Source organism: Diadema antillarum, unplaced genomic scaffold, assembly GCF_040938485.1.
Source record: "Diadema antillarum isolate AM-2024a unplaced genomic scaffold, OU_Dant_1.0 seq00002098_RagTag, whole genome shotgun sequence".
Classification (NCBI taxonomy): Eukaryota; Metazoa; Echinodermata; class Echinoidea; order Diadematoida; family Diadematidae; genus Diadema; species Diadema antillarum.
The window spans coordinates 251,648-270,208 of NW_027272742.1; the positions used below are offsets into that span (position 1 = coordinate 251,648).

An 18,561-nucleotide genomic window follows, 5' to 3' on the forward strand; every position below is an offset into this window, starting at 1 on the left:
GTGCAACACAGCACAACGACAACGCTCAATAAAATGAACCTGTCCTGTACGTAGCTGTGTTAGCCTGCCGTATACCGAGTTAAAACGTCTGATCAATGATATTTTTAGAATAAACACGTCTAATCTCAAGTCTTTACCGTCAACTCCTCCCTTATTTCTGAATGTTAGAGTTGAAGCTCCTTTTCCGTCATAATCTATCTCCCCTTAGGCCCTGTCGCTAGTAGCTCGGCCGTACCAAAAAGTCACGATACATTTTGTACACAATGTATCGTCAACTCAATCTAGTTGCTATGGTACGCACCGGTGACCCAGAGCACCATTCAGTCGTCACAATTGTGACCTTTGCTCTTCATGTCCTCGTATATTATTATTGCGTTCAGAGATGGTATATGAATAATATATTTTCAGTCTCCGATTTTCATGATAAAAATTTTATTTATTAGTACGTATAAAATTATTTTTGTTTGAAATATAGCAAAATTGAAATTCCTTTGTAGCAAAAAGAGTAAATGTTAACAATATCACTCTTTACACTGCGGAAAATCTCTTTGGTGGTGACACCGTGACACAAGCGCCGACTGCTATCTGACTGCGGTAATCAGTAAAAGAAAGAAGAACAAAATGTGTGTAACTGCATTTTACATGAACCCAGATTCCAAGGGTGGCTTCAGGTTTATCATAGCATTCAACAGGGATGAGTTTTTCAACCGTCCTACGAAAACTGCAGATTTCTGGGCCGAAAATCCTGATGTCATAAGCAGTAAGTGAACAGGTCCGTGTGTAGTCCTATATACTGAAAATGATGTCATCTGACATTAGTTATGCTGAGTAAATTTACACGCTCGAGCTACACTCTAACTTCGGCTAACGTTACACCTACAGTATTGTACATAAGACATGTAAGATGAAAACTTTATCTATTTAGCTACCGTCTTTTAGCTATCGATATTGACATACATATTTCACAACTTACCAAAAATGACACCTTTTTTAATCCTGTAGGCTACGCCGTAGAAATCGCAGAAATGATTCGAAATGTCGGCGCAGCACTGCAAAGAAAATGATGGGCAAAGGGGGTGCTGACGACCGTGCAGGCGTACAAACTCTAACAGTTAGCAGCGCAATTTTCATCGTTCGTATCCAAGCTGGGAATGATTTTATTTTGAATCGCCCAGCGATGATCACAGCATTCCAGGTTAAGATTGGACTTTTTGCTCAGTGTATGTTGCGTGAGAGCTCGCTGATTCACCTGTTCACCTGTATTCACCTGTCTTGTCTGGCTTCTGGAAAGACAGAAGTCTTGTAATGCCCTCCCACTTTCAGCAAGTTTCCACTGTATGTCAACCTGATGCTTCGTCTATATTGCAGTAATGACTGCTACTAATCCATGTAATTGTTCGTCTGAGTATGAGAACTTATTGTACTTCTTGGATAGGAAGGCATCTATTTCTGACTTGAATCTGTTGACTGTAGTTCAAAGTTGCTTCCACGGCTGAAATTGGCAGCATGTTCCAATGAGTTACTACCCTGTGAGTAAAATTATTTTTCCTGATGTTCAGACGTGCATGCTGTTTCTGGATCTTTGAATTATGGCCCCGAAGGGAAACTTTCTCTTCCTTTGTCTTGAAGAGCTTAGAACTGTTGGTGTCAGCGAAGCCATTCATGATTTTGAAGACTTGGATCATGTCACCTCTGAGTCTTCTGTAGGCAAGAGTAGGCAGTTTCAATTTCTCTAATCTTTCAGCATAAGACAGATTATGTAGGTGAGGTATTATTTTTGTTGCTCTTCTTTGGACCTTTTCTATGGTACTTATGTCATGCTTGAGTTGTGGGCACCAAACACTATTGCCATATTCAAGATGGGGTCTCACTAATGATTTGAAGAGGAGGCTTCCATGGATGGACTGATGTACCTTGCTCAATAGTCCAAGCATGCAAGCATCTCAATTCATGTGAGTGATTCGTAAAATTTGTGATAAGAATATCGAAATTTTCAACAGTTTTGTTGTTGTGTGGCTGTGTTCGAGGGGTTTAGTACTGTAGATTGGTGTGTCACAGACTGTCAGACGCCGTGCTAGCGCATGGCGTCTGGTCGGGCTACCTTAGAACCTAACGTTAGACTACTTAGAGCATGTGTGACCCAACAGGAGGCTGCATCACTTGGATGACTGGAAGAGCAGCCTCTCTGAATGTTGATGGATTGGTAATCTCGACCACAGGTTCTTACATCCTGGCGTTTGTTGGCAGTCATCAGCAGATCAGTGTAGTGCCACCAGTGCAGTCATCATCCATGCCATGTGGACCATGACCATGTCCATGGTCGTACATAACTCATAGTCATAGTCATCATGACTGTGGCCCTGGCGTGCTAAATACTTCAACAGTACTAAACACGCCAAAGAACTTTGCTTAACTTCTCATTTGACGTTATTGGCAACGACACAGGGCGACTAATAATCACGTTCAGCTTGTTCAGTGTCCAGATTGTATTTCTTATTTGATATCTCTTTTTTGTTGTTGTTCTTGTTTTGGGTGATTTCCTGTATATTTTTGTGAACAAATGGTAGTTCCAACCGCCCTTTAATATACAATCGAACTTATTGTAAATTTATATATTGCCAAAGTGTTCACGTAATTGATAAAGGCACTTTCCACATCACATGTGGCAAGCAGATTTTGTCAGGTATAAGTAATAACTTTTAAAAATAGAACATCTTTGATCTTGTTCTTTTGCTTATCGTGCCAGGAGAATTGCTTCTTATCAATGGCATACATATGTATATCGAAATGTATTTTGAATTTAGAATGCAATGTTTCATTTTGATCTCCTCAGCCCACACAAATCATTTATGTCTCTTTCACCTTTGTATTCCAGGTGTTGATATGACCACAGGGAAAGAAGGTGGAACATGGCTGGGTATGAGCAAGAAAGGGAGGCTCGCATTCATTCTCAACATTTTTTCTCCTGATGGGATCAGGGAAGATGCCAAAGGCAGAGGTAGGTACAGTTCCTCGAGTCAGAATTTTGGGATTACTCTCCTTTTTGGATAATGTATTGGTGCAATGCTCAGGGAAGGAGAAATTATGGCAATTTAGGTACATCTTTCATGATATAATGCAAACCTGACTGGATGCTTGAGTTGTTTTTGTTCAAGGGTTCAATCAAACTCTGTCCTTGAGCACATTTCTTGTATAATGTAGGCTGCTGGTTTAAAACCAACTACCTTGTCCTATTCATGGATTGTATGGTGTTGTTGTTTTTGTTATTTTTGGGGGGGTTGTTTGTTTGTTTTTGCTTTTGTTCTTGTTTTTTTAAGGGCATCGCTCGCATCGCTCGCTCGGGTTCAGTCGCGTTCATGATATTCAGTGAAAAGAATCAATACAAGAAGTGTATTTAAATTATACCAGTTTATAGGCAAATTGTTCAATAATAATCTACATCAAAACAATCTGCTACCTTAAACAAGTGGGACTGTTTCACGTCGATGAAACGCGCAAAAGCATGCATCAGATTTCACCATTTACAACATCAAAATGCAAAGAGTTCTCACCGTGGGAGGGGGGGACACCCCCCTCCCACACCCTCCCCCCCCCCCTCGCTCGCTCCCTCGCAGACTAACCGCCCCCCCTAAGATGAAATCCTGGCTACGCCGTTGTGCCTCCATCATGTATTTTACAGGAGCACTCGTGTCAAACTTTCTTACTGGGGAGATGTCAGCCAAAGATTACCTCACGGAGCTGGTTCCTGACGGAGAGAACTACAATGGCTTCAACCTGTTTGCGGTTGATCTTAAGTAGGTCATCTTTGTCTTGTTAAGTGTGTGTCAGTCGTAAAATGTGTTGTATGTGAAATGTCTGCCAAATTATGTCACTCAAATGCTGATACAGACCAGAAGTCACAAGTTTTACAGAGCAGAGAATGAATGCAGGAATGATTTTTCTGGTATGGCATTGCAATTTGCTATGCATTTTATACCTTTTGTATCATATACATGCATTACCTTTTGTGTAGCTGTTTTCCTCCGATGAAGTGTATGGGATACGATTTGAAGTAGTATTTTTCAGTTGAAATTGCTAATCAAATTGGAAAATTATTCCTTGGAATGGCATGTTTAGCATGGACAGTATTTATCCCAGCAGCATTGGATATTTCTGCTATCTTAAAAGAATTATAACACAGTAATCATTAGAAATGAACATCATATTAGTGCATAATATTCTCTATCTTTTTGAATTTCTTCCTGATACTAAACATCCCTGTGATAAATGTTGCGGTAGTAGGTGTCTAGTTACCCTTTGCAGCCATATTTCAGAAATGTAAAATTTTGCAATGGTTGAACTAGCAGTAGTTGCAGGTAATGTGTAGGAATTTGTAAAATGCGCACAGCTGAGCAGTGTTGCCTCGCCAAAATCATGATGTTTCAGTTATCAATACTAAATTGCTGTAGGGAGATGTCCATGAAAAGTTCAAAGTTTGCCAAAAAATCTTTGTGGAGACTTCACACCAGCCTGGGCACTGGCTAGTGGTAAAGCAAGTTCACATTTAGCAATGGTCGCTGATGACCTCTGAATCACAGACTTGTCAAAAAGATGGATAGATCTTTCAATTAGAAGAGCAGTTGAAAACAGCCAAGTAGAGAATGTGGGTAAAGTGGTTGAAAGAATACACATTCATCTGTGTGTTCTGATATGCGCCTACATGTAGTTAATTCATGAATGTTCATAACATAGTTTTCATGAAGACTTATCACAGTGGCGGATCCAGAAGGGGGTGCAACAGGCACACGCCCCCCTTTATTTTTCATTTAAAACAAAAGAAATAAAAAGAAAAATGAAATGAAACCCGGAAGTGGCACCAGAAATATTACATGTAGTTGCGCCCCCCCCCCCCCCCCCCCCCCCCCCCCCCCCCGCGGGCCCCCCCCTTTACAGAATTCCTGGATCTGCCCCTGCTATCAAGTCTTCATACAGAAGCCAAGTTTTTAAGTTACAAGCCAACTTTAAGAGAAGGGATGCAATGCCTTTTTTTTTATCTACACATACTTAGATTCTGTGAACTGGCTTAGAGGGGCAGGGGAAGTAGCGCCCTCTAGGGCCAAAGTAAGGGGCAGCTCTAAAAAGGGTACATTAGGAGAGGTACTTCATGCTGATGATATGCACTTCATAAGCTTACTGTAAACTGCAGGGCCTACATACTCAAAATTTGCTAATTTTTTTGTAGTTTTTGTCATTTTCTTATTCTTTTTGCAAACAGGTAGCTCTACACTATTCTGACAAAACTTTGGAGGAATTTTCACTGTGGAGGGGATTATAGTTTTGTCTCTGTTTTATTTATTTTTTTCATGATGATGGCATGCCCAGGGGGCCCCATGGGTGGTGCCAAAATTCACAAAATTAGGAGGGTGTTGCCAAATGGCCCACAGTACTACCCAAATCTCAATTCTCTTTTTTCAATAGTTTGGCTCCTTTTTGCTATGGTAAGATGCATTGTAAATTGCATACATCAGAAAAAAAAAATCATACAGACGGCCACTAGCATCCTTAGACTTTTGGCTCTGCTCTTGGGTGTCTTGCCTTTATAGAGTGAAATCCTTGCATGGCACCCTCTCAAGTCCACTCCTGCAAACTTTTAGTGTAACAGAAATTAGAACTAGTGAAGTGATTTGACATGTTTTTATGCCTCCGCCACGAAGTGGTGCCGGAGGCATTATGTTTTCGGGTTGTCCGTCCGTCCGTCCGTCCGTCCTTCCGTCCGTCCGTCCGTCCGTCCTTCCGTCCGTCCTTCCGTCCGTCCGTAATAAATTTTGTGGACAGGGTAACTGCCAAAACCTTTTAAGGTATCCTAATGAAACTTGGCATGTATGTGTATTAGGGGGTGAAGTTGTGCCTATCAACTTTTGGGTGCACATGGTCAAGGTCAAAGGTCAAAAGGTCAAGGTCAAATACGTAAAATTTCACTATTTCCTCCATATCTATGCAATGCCTGAAGATATTTTCTTGAAACTTAGTGTATACATGTATTACCCAATTAAGATTCTCTGGTGAAAGTTTTGGGTCATGAGGTCAAAGGTCAAAGGTCAAAAGGTCAAGTTAAAATATTAAAACTTCGCTTTTTTCTCCGTACAAAGTACCTTGGAAATTGTTCAAGGTATCTTCATGGAACATAGTATATATACACGTACTGACTGGCAGTTATTATCTAGAGAATCTAGGGTTCATAGGGTCAAAGGTCAGGGGTCAAAGGTCAAGTGCAACACTTCAAATTTTTACTATTTCCCTCATACATGTATTTATGTAATGCCAGCAATTTTTTTTTTTTTTTTTTACACTTGGTGTATGCATTATAACCTAGATTATCTGGAAATTTTCTTTTTCTCTTTTTTTTTTTTTTTTTTGGGGGGGGGGGGGGGTGGGGTTTGCCTCAAAGGTCAGAAGGTCAAAGATCAAGGGAAAGTGCTGAACTAATTTTTTTCTCCATATCTCAGAAGTTGCTCAAGTTATCTTGAAACTTACTACATATTTATGCATGTTCTGCCTGACAGTGATTATCCTATGAATTTTAGGGTCAAAGGCCAAAAGAAAATGGTAACAGTGTACTTTTCAATACAGAAATTACACTTTTTCTCCATACCTTGAAAATTACAGTATTCATACACTTATGAATGGGTCAAAGTCAAGTTAAAGTCCTTGAATCCCCAAATACATGCTCTCCTATTCATCTAATTAAACCTAGGTAAAGGAAGGTGAACATTCAACACATTTGTGACAAACATGTAATTTCAATATTTTGCCAATATTGTGAAAATGTAATTATACATTGTCCACATGTACTATAGACCTATTAGGAGAATCATGCATTATGGCGGAGGCATAGCAGTCGCCTTAGCGACATTTCTAGTTCATGGTTGAGGTTTGTTATTCTTGATGGTGTAGTAACACTGACAAGATTTAAATTGTTTTCATTATTGTCAGCATGTGGATAGAAATTTTCTGGTCAAACTACAGAGATTCAAATGATTTAGAGCTGAAATCACATCAAGCAACAAATGAAAGCAAAGGACAATTCTATGTTACAAAGTAGTGCCTATGTTTCTTTTTTTATTATTTGACTGATTTTGTAGAAGTGTTGTCATTTTTTTATGCCTGCGCCACGAAGTGGTGTCGGAGGCATTATGTTTTTGGGTTGTCCGTCCGTCCTTCCGTCCGTCCGTAATGAATTTTGTGGACAGCGTAAGTAAAAAACCTTTTGAGGTATCCAAATGAAACTTGGCATGTATGTGTATTAGAGGGTGAAGTTGTGCCTATCAACTCCTGGGTGAACGTGCTCAAGGCCAAAGGTCAAGGTCAAATACATAAAATTTCACTATTTCTGCCATATCTATGCAATGCTTGAAGATATTTTCTTGAAACCTAATGTATACATGTATTACCCAATTAAGATTCTCTGGTGAAAGTTTGGGGTCATGAGGTCAAAAGTCAAAAGGTCAAGTAAAAATATTAAAACTTCACTTTTTTCTCCGTACCTTGGAAATTGTTTAAGGTATCTTCATGGAACATAGTATATATACATGTACTGACTGGCAGTGATTATCTAGAGAGTTTAGGGTTCATAGGGTCAAAGGTCAGGGGTCAAAGGTCAAGGGCAGCACTTCAAAATTTTACTATTTCCCTTATATTTATGCGATGCCAACAGGATTATTTTTCTTTTACACTTGGTGTATGCATGTATAACCTAATAGAGATTCTGTGGAAAGTTTCTTTTTTTTTCTTCTTTTTTTTTTTCCTCAAAGGTCAAACGGTCAAAGATCAAGTGAAAGTGCTGAACTAACTTTTTCCTCCATATCTCGGAAGTGGCTCAAGTTATCTTGAAACTTACTAACGGTACATATTTATGCATGTTCTGCCTGACAGTGATTATCTTATGAATTTTAGGGTCAAAGGCCAGATGAAAATGGTAACAATTTACTATTCATATTTCTCCATACCTTGAAAATTACTCAATGCATAAACATATGAATGGGTCAAAGTCAAGTTAAAGTCCTTAAATCCCCAAATACATGCTCTCCTATTCATCCAATTAAAGCTAGGTCAAGGAAGGTGAACAATCAACACATTTGTGACAAATTTGTCATTTTGATATTTTGCCAGTTTTGTGAAAATGTAATCACACATTGTCTACATGTACTATAGACCTATTAGGAGAATCATGCATTATGGCAGAAGCATACCAGTTGCCATAGCGACACTTCTAGTTTTTTCTTGATATGTTTCATCAACAGATCAGGCGAAGTTGGATACTACAGTAATAAGTCAGCCAGTCCTCCACAGATTCTTCAACCAGGTAGGTGAGGAATGGGGCTTCATCATGACCAAGACACCTCCAATTACAAAAGTTTGGTTTCAGTCTGATGAATCCTACAAGACAAACGAATCTGAATTTGGTCAGAATAATTATGGTCTCAGTGCTGTACTGGCATGTCAATTGAGAGTATGTTCTCTTTCTTAATTGACAGATATTTTTGCTTGTTGTGACACTATGATGTGAAACAGCTCCATTGTTGCACGTGATGTTGGTGTTCTTGTGAAAGAAATGTCTGATGTGCTACAATATATTTCTCACCATGTTCAGTTAAACCTTAAATAGCAGATGGAAAAAAAAAAAAAACTGTTGTGGTTTCTGCAATTTTGGACTTAGAAAGAGAGAGCAATGGAATCCTGATAGGGCCCACTTAAAAAATTCATTTTATGTTAACAGTTATGATTCTTGTTACATTATGTAAAATGAGTATATTTTGTTATTTTGATATCATCATTTTCAGTACTACTGCTACTTATATTTGTAAGTACATGTATCACTATTATCAGCAGCATTGTCAGTACTATTATTACCATACCATCATTAATACAAAAGCTAATTATCTGTTAATTCCTATTTCCAACACATGCAATTACTGTCCAAAACTTATGTTTGCAATGATATTCCTGTGCCATCAGAAGTGCAGTGAAATAAAAACGAAAAAAAAAGCTTCTGTATTGCCTTTTTTACACAGTGTTTACACAGTTCCCTATGCCACAAATGGCGAACAGGAGAATTCAAATACAACTATGTGACCATGCATCACAGAAGCAATAAAAAGTTGTACAACCTGATTTTCTGTGAGGAATCAAAACCAGCAAAATGGGTCAACCTAGTCAATTTTTAGAGTGGGGTTTCTTATTTGTTGAAAAACCAATTCTGCTTTATGATTCTAAAGTTTGGGATAACAAAAGGAATGAGAAATATGCCTTCTTGCATTTTTTTTTTATAGAGAACATGTTTTCATTTTGAAGCAGGCTTTTTCAGATTTATGGACTCAGAGCTTGAGACACCCTTTAACCACTCTTCACTTTCAACTCTCATAACTTTTGAAAGGTAGATGCCATAATGAATTGAAAGTTAGTGTCAGTCACAAATAGAATGTACTTAGTGGGTGTATGAACTTTCAGTTTAGTTTGATTTATCCCTTCATAGTGGTTGGAAATCTTGTTCTGTGTCATATTCATTGCACAGAGTATTCTTGGGTGAGATTTCAGCACTTGAACAGACCCTTGACTTCAAAGCCTCTTTATTTTTTTCAGTGTGCTTTTTTCCAGAGTGTGGAAGTTCTTTGATTATTCCAGTGGGCTAGGAGAGTACTGAATTGTATAGCATTTGAAACTTACAGTCTGCTATTTCAGAATCTGTCCTTCACTATTTAAAAAAAAAATGGTGCTTTTGCAGTGCATGATCACATAATGATGATGAGGATTATTCATAAAGCATCCTTTCCTTCAGTCCTTGTTGAGGGCAAAAACAATGTGCTGGCTTTGTTTCCTACGTAGGCGTGTATGGCGTCTCTAACTCCACCATCGAAAAGCCGTGGCCCAAGGCGAGCCACCTCAAAGGCAGCCTGGAGGACTTCTTGGCAAACTCATCTGAGGGTGATGCTGAGGATGTGGCAGAGAGACTTCACCAGGCTCTCCGACAAACCACGCTGTGAGTTCCCTGATGAAGTACTTCAAACTTAAAGGAGACCTCCGGATGATTTTCAGATTTTCAAAATTTAAACAAATATAAATCAATTGTACTGTGGACAGAGTTGAAAAATTTATGATAGTTGGGACAAAGAATACGAATGTTTTCAAAATTTATAAGAAATTGCAATGAACAAGGATGATGACATGGCAGGGTCTCCATGAGAATCCATTAGTTGGGGCTCGAGGAAGCAGAACAAAATAAGAAGGCACGCATAGATTATACACAGGTGAACTCGCAAGCAAGCGGTATTGTAATGAAATTACACTGCTATATTTCGCGAGCCTTCTTTGTCATCATCCCTGTTCAGTGTAATTTGTAAAAGGTTTTTCAAAGTATTATTTCTCTGATCAAGAACCACAATAAATTCCACAATTCTATACATGGAGCTGTTGATTTATGTACTACATGATGTGAAATTATGAAAATCGTCTGGAATGCCCCTTTAATGAGTGGTCTGCCATGAGAGCACTTTCTGCCTAGCACAATTTTTTTTTCTTTTTTTTGCAACAAGCTAACCACTGGTCATCGAGAGTTGACAGTTCTTGCAACAACTCTTTCACATTTCCATCAAAGCTTACCTCTGTAGAAAGGAATGAACCATGCAAACAAAATTCATCTGGTCTGTGTCCATTGATGCCTTGAGCACTTTAACGAATATGATAGATATGCCCCCTCAAAAAAAAAAAAAAAAAAAGGAACCATTACTTTAGTCATTGAATGAATAATCAAATTGTATGCTTCTATGGAGTTATTCCACAAGTATAAGCACGTTCTCAGTGTGTCATTTACATGTGGGTATTTTGAAACCATTTATATAATATCGTTACTGATATGTGATTTACAGGTTGATAGTTTGCATATAAATAAATCTAAAGAAAACTGTACAGATTGCTTTCATTTGCATGTGATCGTCCCGTACTCAGAATTAATAGTTACAACAACAACAAAAATGTGCAAATTGAAATTTTGAATTGATTGAATCTGATTTAGCCATATTTCTGTGGTAACTATCCTTAGCTATGTAGTGAGAGATACATGTAGAAAGAGTTCCTACAAGGGTTTGGGCAAAAGTGACCATGGTAAAATTTGTGTTGTTCCTTGTATTTGGCATTTGTTCTCCAACAAAGTTGGTTTTTATTTTCGTTTTGGTTTTTGGTTTTTTCTGTGCAGGTTGAATGGGGAGGAATTCTCTTACAAGCCTGGCATGACCATTGAGGAAATGAGGGCTGTCCTTCCACAAATGCTCCATGTCAAGTCTCCATTCTATGGCACAAGGTCAGTTTGTCACTTGGAAGGAATTTGGAGACCCACAACTTCATGAAGATATGTGCAGGAAACCAGGGGAGATTGATTACATAATGAGAGGGAAGTGGGGTTCAGTTCGGGGCGGGAGTCTGAGCATGCCGTACACTGATTTAGTCTCTCATCGATTGTCTTACTTAGGTTAATCATAAACTGATGGTTTTTATAAGGCACATGTTGGTTTGATCTGACAGCAGGAAGGTCACTATCAAGGTACTGTATACGGCGAATATTTCGTGAGGTTTTCATTTTTGCAAATTTCGTGAGTCAGGTGCTATCCACGAAATTAAATACACGCGAAGATATTTACACTGATTATGCTATGAATGTGAAGTATGCGATCGCGAATTAACCACTTGCAAAATCATCGGGAAGTTCCGATTTACGAAAATTTAGACTCGCTAGATATATGGCATATACAGTAGATGTTGTATTTCTGCTGTCCTTTCCTTTAACTGTCGGAAAGTTACTAGAATGTTTCAACAAATGTTTATGAAATGACCTTTGTCCTGTTTGGTCTCATTCACAGAAGTGCAATGACATTGGAATCAATGTGCAAAATGTAAAACATAAAAGATGGTTTCTTCTCTGGGTTTGCATAGATCTGTAAATGTTCTGTATTCTATTCCACTAGACAGTATACTGTATTCTGCCACTGTCACTATGTGATTTCAGTTCATGTACCGTGTATGATAATCGTTCACTTTGAAAATGACTTTGCGTCGCCAAACACTTAATAATTTTCAATGTTGTCAGTGAATGTACTGAATAGGTGTTCAAACTTCAAGCTTGCCATTTATATGCATTGTACTATTTGCTCCAGTTATTTCAAATATAAATTCTACATTAGCTATTGTAACAACAGTGAACATTGCAAAAAGAAAGCTAGCTGCCAGTTCAACCATGAAATTAACATATAGTCAAGCATGCAGGTAATTGAGCATACTATTATAAATGAAATATGGCCAAGTCAACATGCCACAGTGATGTGCAGCATACTTAACTTCGACATATTCTTAGCCTTTGAAATCCAAGCACTAAGTTGATGAGATATCAAATTTTCAATTTGAAAACATCCGTTAAATGCCATTATCTTCAGTGTTTGATGTTTTTTGGCAGTTTTCTTAGCTTTGATATCTCTGGCTTTATGTGGGGAATGTGTGAGAGATCAAATGTCATTGTTAGTTAAACTTTGACAAAAAAGAGAGAAAACGCAAGATTTGTAGCTGTATTGTTGTGAGTCCTTGAAGAAGTAAACAGTGTGGACTGATTACTAAAATGTAATATCCTTCCTCATGCCAGCTCATGCTGTAGTACATGTACTGCTCATTCATTTTTTCTGCTCTGTTAAACAGGACAAGCACCGTGATTGTTGTGGGTGCCAAGGGAGACGTACTTTACTCTGAAAAGTCGATCGAGGAGCCTGTCGATGGTTTGAATCCAAAATGGACGTCCAAGACTCACAAATTTCAACTCTCATGCAGCCTCTGACAGCTTTACTCACCTAGCCAATAAAAGGGGCATTTGAGAACAAAGTGAACAATGAATGTGATACATGATTTGCAAGTGTAATTATGAAATATATATGACATTTATTCAGCCAGATATCGATGGATGCTTTTCATCAACCATGCCTGAGGAGAAATTTTGGATTGCTGTCCTTCAGAGCAGGTGGACAACATTATGGCTCTGTGACTTGACTTCTGAGATTCTTCATTCTACAACGCTATTCTCCAGAGATGTGGAATTTGGTAGAATCCATTCGACTCTGATGGCCAGCATGAATTGGACCAGACCAGTTCTTGGTCAAGTTCAAAAGCCGGTCCATTTATGCAGACAAATACAACTCTGTGTCATTCACAGGAGCAGTTTAGGTACTGTATAGGCCAAATATTTTGCAAGGGTTTTATTTTCGCGAATTTCGCGAGTCAGCTGCTATTTGCGAAATTAAAAACACGAGAAAATATTGACTCTAATGCCGATATGAATGTGACGTACACATATACATTTCTCTGTTCAGTACAGGACTCCACAATCGCGAATTTAACCACTTACGAAATTGTCGGGAAGTCCCGATTCGCGAAATATATGGCGCATACAGTACCTCATAAGTACAGAAACTCATTCCATTGCACATTCGTCCTGCAGCAGGGAGTTCTCAGTCAGTGATGACTCTCATACTCTTCCAGTCCCAGAGAGTAAAACATATGAAAGAGAAGGGATTAGATGTAGGACTGTTTTAGTATGATGTCATGATTGACAGACTGTAAGGTCAACAAGTTTTGATTACTGCTGAAATTCACAGCACTAGCATATCGCTGTTGGGGTGACAAAACCTTGTATCTGAAGTATGTCAATTATTCAAGAGAGCGAAACGAGAAGGCAGCCGAAGCAAGATTACAAAATTAATGGGATCACCTTTCCATTGACATGCCATGGTGGCTTCATGTTTGGGATAAGACAGCTAGGATATGGACAGGACATCACTTGACAGATTGTGTGATGATTAGACAAAAAAAAAATGATAATAATGACTTTCACCAAAAATTGAGATACAAGGTGTTGTCACTCAATTGAAGATATGGTAGTTTAGCTCTGTGTATGACGTACAATACATGTACCAATAGTCGCTCTCTTGATCTGTTAACCAATCTGTAAAGAGAGTTCAGGTCTTGTACTTTCAATGTAGATACAACATCCTGTTGGAGGTTTTAAATTGAAGTTTAGAAATATTATGTATATGATTGTTGTTGAATACAGTATTGCAGAAAGGATTCAAAGAACTCGATCATTTACATAAGATGATGTTCAACCATATTGTGCAATCATTCCTGCCATGATTTTGAATGTAGTCCCACTCTGGCATATCCATGTATGCTCTTTACATCATTAGTCCAGAGAAGTGCAAACATTGTGAAATATGATTATCATAAATAATCACCTTGATTAAAAATGACTGGAAAATGTGAGATTGATTATGGCTCTTTTAGACTACCCAAAGTGTGGTCTTACTTTCACTCTGCTCTCAACATGCGTGTGGTAGACCATTAGTGAATAATGTTGATCAAATAATTCCCCTCCCCCCCCCCCCCTTCATGTAGATTTGGTCTGCTAGGAATGTTATGCTACATTTTGTGTCACCAAATTGATGCAAGCAATAGATTGTTCCCAGAGTGTGCAACAGGTGATTGAATCAGTGGATCCATTTCCTTTAAGCAGTTGAAGACGTGGTAGCATGAGGATACCATGTAATGGGAAGGTTGGCCTGACTGGTATACAGTATATTCTGGAATTCCCATTGTGAATTGTGTACAGCTTTATCATTGATCTCTGATCTCTATGCACATAGACATACAACCAAAGAATCTTGACAGGAGTCGAGCGTAATTAGTGAGAGTACACTTCGATACACATATTCGCTGACAGGCAGTTCTATCTAGCAGGTGTGCGCCAGTGTTAGTTTTCATAGATACCGCCATGGGCAGCCATTGAAGAATGCTTCAATCAGGCGAAACACTCCCCACGCCTCTCCCCCCGCTATCGGGTCTTGAACAACAGCCAATCAGCACTGGAGTGTGAACTGTTTAAACTGTGGTAACTGTTACCCGACCTTTCTTAGCCAGCCTCCCTTTATCTTGTCTCTCTATTATCTTGACGAGATCTCACTGTGATTTGGGCTTTTTATTTTATTTTTTTGTTGTTTTTTTCAATATAATAATTACGGGGGAAAGGGGAATTTCAAACTCAAACAAATTCCTACACAGACTCTCATGAATTACATCTCGTTTCCAACATAATTAACATACAAATTTTTATCTAAATAACATGCGTTCAGACATTTACTTATACCCCCATATCACAGCAAAAACATGGACAGAAAGCTTTTCATTATTAAAATCAGGGCACCCCACACGGCACAGGCAATTGTTTATTGAGCAAATTATCAGAGAATTCTGAATGCAGACTAGCTGACAATAACGTGGCATGTTCACACAAAATTGATACATGTACATGTAGCTATTATTAGGTAGGCAGCTGCATATATTAAACATTGAGTCTCCCATATCTGGCCAAATCCCTTATCCAGATGAGGGTACAGTGTACTCCCGACATGTCCTGATGGGAGAGGTACAAACGTGTACCTGGTTGCACAGACTTCTGAGCCAAAACATCTGCTCGAATAATTTCTATCTAATATCTAAATGAGACTCCTTATTTGCATCTCATTTTATTTCACCAATCAGTCCAGAATATTTTAGGATAGTGTTTATTTTCACTGAAACTGAAATATGTGTACATGTACATTTCATTCTATGTATAGGTTTATATTGTACAATGAAAAAATATAATATAACTCTGTGACTAAGTATGTAATGTGATAACCACATCAAATTGACCTTTCTTCCTTGTTATCGAAGGTGAATAAAATGGCAATGTATGAAACAGCTGAGTGCATCTCTTTGATATGATTGACATGTGAAGCTGAAGTATTTTGCTTAAGCATTGCTTTTAAGGGCTTTGAATTTTTAAAAGTTTACTTTGCTCTGCAAAGTGTAAGATGGTTTAAGCTAATAGGTACATGACTTGATTAAAAAATAATAATAATAAAGACATTTTTTTTTTGTCTGATGTTCATGTGTGCAACTTGTGCCACAAAAATAGTGATATGCAACTTTTGGAAATCTGAACACAGTCGTGTACACTGCATGATACATTTGTGTATCTTACGCATTCATATGTGATATGTATAATGTTCATATTCATCAAAGTTGACATCATTAAATCTGAGTGAAATTATTTAAATCAAATGTACCAAATATTAGCTGATTAAATCTAAAAAGAAATCTGTATTGCTCGAGTTACAGTTGATCACAAGATTTCTCTTAAAATCTGTATGCGCACTAGTAGTAGTCACTCTTGAAGGAAAATGAAACCCAAATATATTATGTGGTTTGAGAAAACACGGTAATATTAGTGGAACACACCAGTTAAGGAAAATTGGACGATACATTTAAAGCTTATGAATGGCTGGAGAAAATGACTACAGTATAACAATTTGTGATGTCACAGTTTACAACGTTTTAATTAAAACAAAGAGAATTCCACAAAGTTTCACCTTTTATAAAAAGTACACTTTCCTTCCACTTACAGTGCATTACTGACATATCAATGTTGATTATTTTCATTTCCCCTGATTTCTGAAAGAGGTAATAAGCCAAGTAATCTTTCATTATTTATACAAATAACCAACTATACTGAATTATCTTTATACTTTTTTATATCATTTTCCCACTGTGATATAAAAGAAAAAAAGTTGTATTCTTCAACAATAACAGTAGTGAAGCTTTAAGAGTTCATAATTTCTGAACGTATTGTCCGATTTTCCTCCAAACGTCACAGATCTGTATGCACTAAATCCCCATAATATTGATATTATAAATGTGTTTCATTTCCCTCCAACATTGCTTGCAGTGCCCTGTGGTGTAGTTATAGCGTTAGAATAATTTTTATGTATGTTATTACAGTGTACTAGTATTTTGGTGTGCATTTTCGTTCTCGTGTGTGCTTGTGAATGAGCCATGACATAATACTCTATATGGGTGACATCATGTGGAACATTCAGGCTTACTCTCACTCTCTCTGGGCGTTAAATGTCATTGCATCTACAGTATTTTTATGCCTCCGCTACGAAATGTCGCCGGAGGCATTATGTTCTCAGGTTGTTTTGTCCGTCCGTCCATCCGTTTTTCTAGTCTTGTAGAATTTTTGAAAAATGTGTGACTGCTAGACACACCTGTAGGGAACTAAATTTGTTTTGAATCATTTGAGTACGCTGAATAATAATAATATATACAAAATACGAAAAAAAAGAGAGAAATCGTTAGCAGGAGGCTGTCCGTACGTTGCATCTTATAGTGATTTCACAGTATACGATTCACAAGAAAACATATTATTGATTGTTTGCCATTTTAAGTCACTTGCCACTTGCCACATTTATTGATGTCTGTCCCCAAATGATTCTGATATATTTATATAATCAGTAAGAGAAGGTTTGGTGTATTCTGTTGTGTGTGCGTTTCTCACGCGCTCGGTACCAAAGCCATACACATTGAATAAGCGTTAACCGCGGTACTGTGATACCAGTATCCGAAGAGCTAGCGAGATGGCTCTTTGGCTGTATCTCACTGTGGACCTACTACACACGGACATTCATCATTTTCGTTAATTAATGCACGCGTCTGTCTATGTCAAAAGTGTCACAAAAACATTTAAAACATTCTTCCCTGCTTTGATCTTTCTCCGCCGCCGACAAGCCAATGCAAAACATAACGCAGCTTTGAAAACTATATAAACCGAATGCGCGGAAGATGAGGAAAAATGCATTTGCAGTTATGGCATGTATCAGTATATCGCCGCTCAGATATCATCATTAGCGAAATGCAGATACTTTAAGGAGAAAGCTAACTTTTTAGCTAATTGATTAGGTGATACGCTACCGGCGTATCACCTATTGTGTTTGTACGGAATCTTCCTTTTTTTATGATTTGTAATCTCATTTTCCATCTTTTCCGCAGATTTTTCCAGAATAAAAAGAGACAGTAAGAGAAGTGGATATTTATGTCTAACTATTATAATATAGGCGAGGTCGTATGTGTGAGCGATAGCGAGCGAGTCTGTAATTTCCAAGCAAATGACACGAAATTATGTTCTGACGTTTGCTGCTACTCATCATTCCCTTTATTCAAAGACGTACGTTTCCGCCTGAAAAGGCGCATATCATCCGCGAAATAAGAGCGGAATTAGCAGATGATTAGGGAAACAGTTCCTTTGTCAGTAACGGTGCATGATTATGCAATCATCATTTTGAGACACCTGTATGAGCTCATTCAGGTGACGGCGGATCTCGCACTTCAAAGTGTTATTCGTTAAAAGTCCATTCGTTATTAGGTCCATGGGGACGGATCCAGGAATTCCGTATAAGGGAAAGAGCCTTTACAAAATTAAAAGGGGGCACACGCCCTCCCCCGTTTTTTTTTTCTTTTGTTTTAACAAAAAATTAAAAAAGGGAGCGCGCCAGGTGCGCCCCCTCTGGATCCTCACTGGGTCCATGATCTCACTCGATTTTGCTCGAAGGTTACTGGGCAACTATTACTATTACTTAGCAGAGTTAGGAAAAACGCGAAATTATAAGCCTATCGCCA

The 18,561-nt window shown here is 38.2% G+C and overlaps 2 protein-coding genes across 2 annotated transcripts in view; one reads left to right on the forward strand and one right to left on the reverse strand.

Moving 5' to 3' along the window:
- The window catches only part of LOC139713930 (EF-hand calcium-binding domain-containing protein 5-like), a 34,916-nt gene extending 34,731 nt beyond the window's left edge, over positions 1 to 185 (reverse strand). The window contains exon 1 of the mRNA XM_071625649.1: positions 138 to 185. The gene's annotated coding sequence lies outside the window, so the exon portion shown is untranslated. The remainder of the gene's footprint in view (positions 1 to 137) is intronic.
- Positions 186 to 590: 405 nt separating this feature from the next.
- LOC139713934 (transport and Golgi organization protein 2 homolog) lies at positions 591 to 14,057 on the forward strand. The gene is made up of 7 exons (XM_071625654.1): positions 591 to 760; positions 2,876 to 2,998; positions 3,680 to 3,794; positions 8,280 to 8,341; positions 9,862 to 10,015; positions 11,228 to 11,332; positions 12,715 to 14,057. Exons 1-7 carry the CDS (start codon positions 622 to 624, stop codon positions 12,848 to 12,850), a joined length of 834 nt encoding a protein of 277 aa, XP_071481755.1. The 5' UTR covers positions 591 to 621; the 3' UTR covers positions 12,851 to 14,057.
- Positions 14,058 to 18,561: the final 4,504 nt, after the last annotated feature.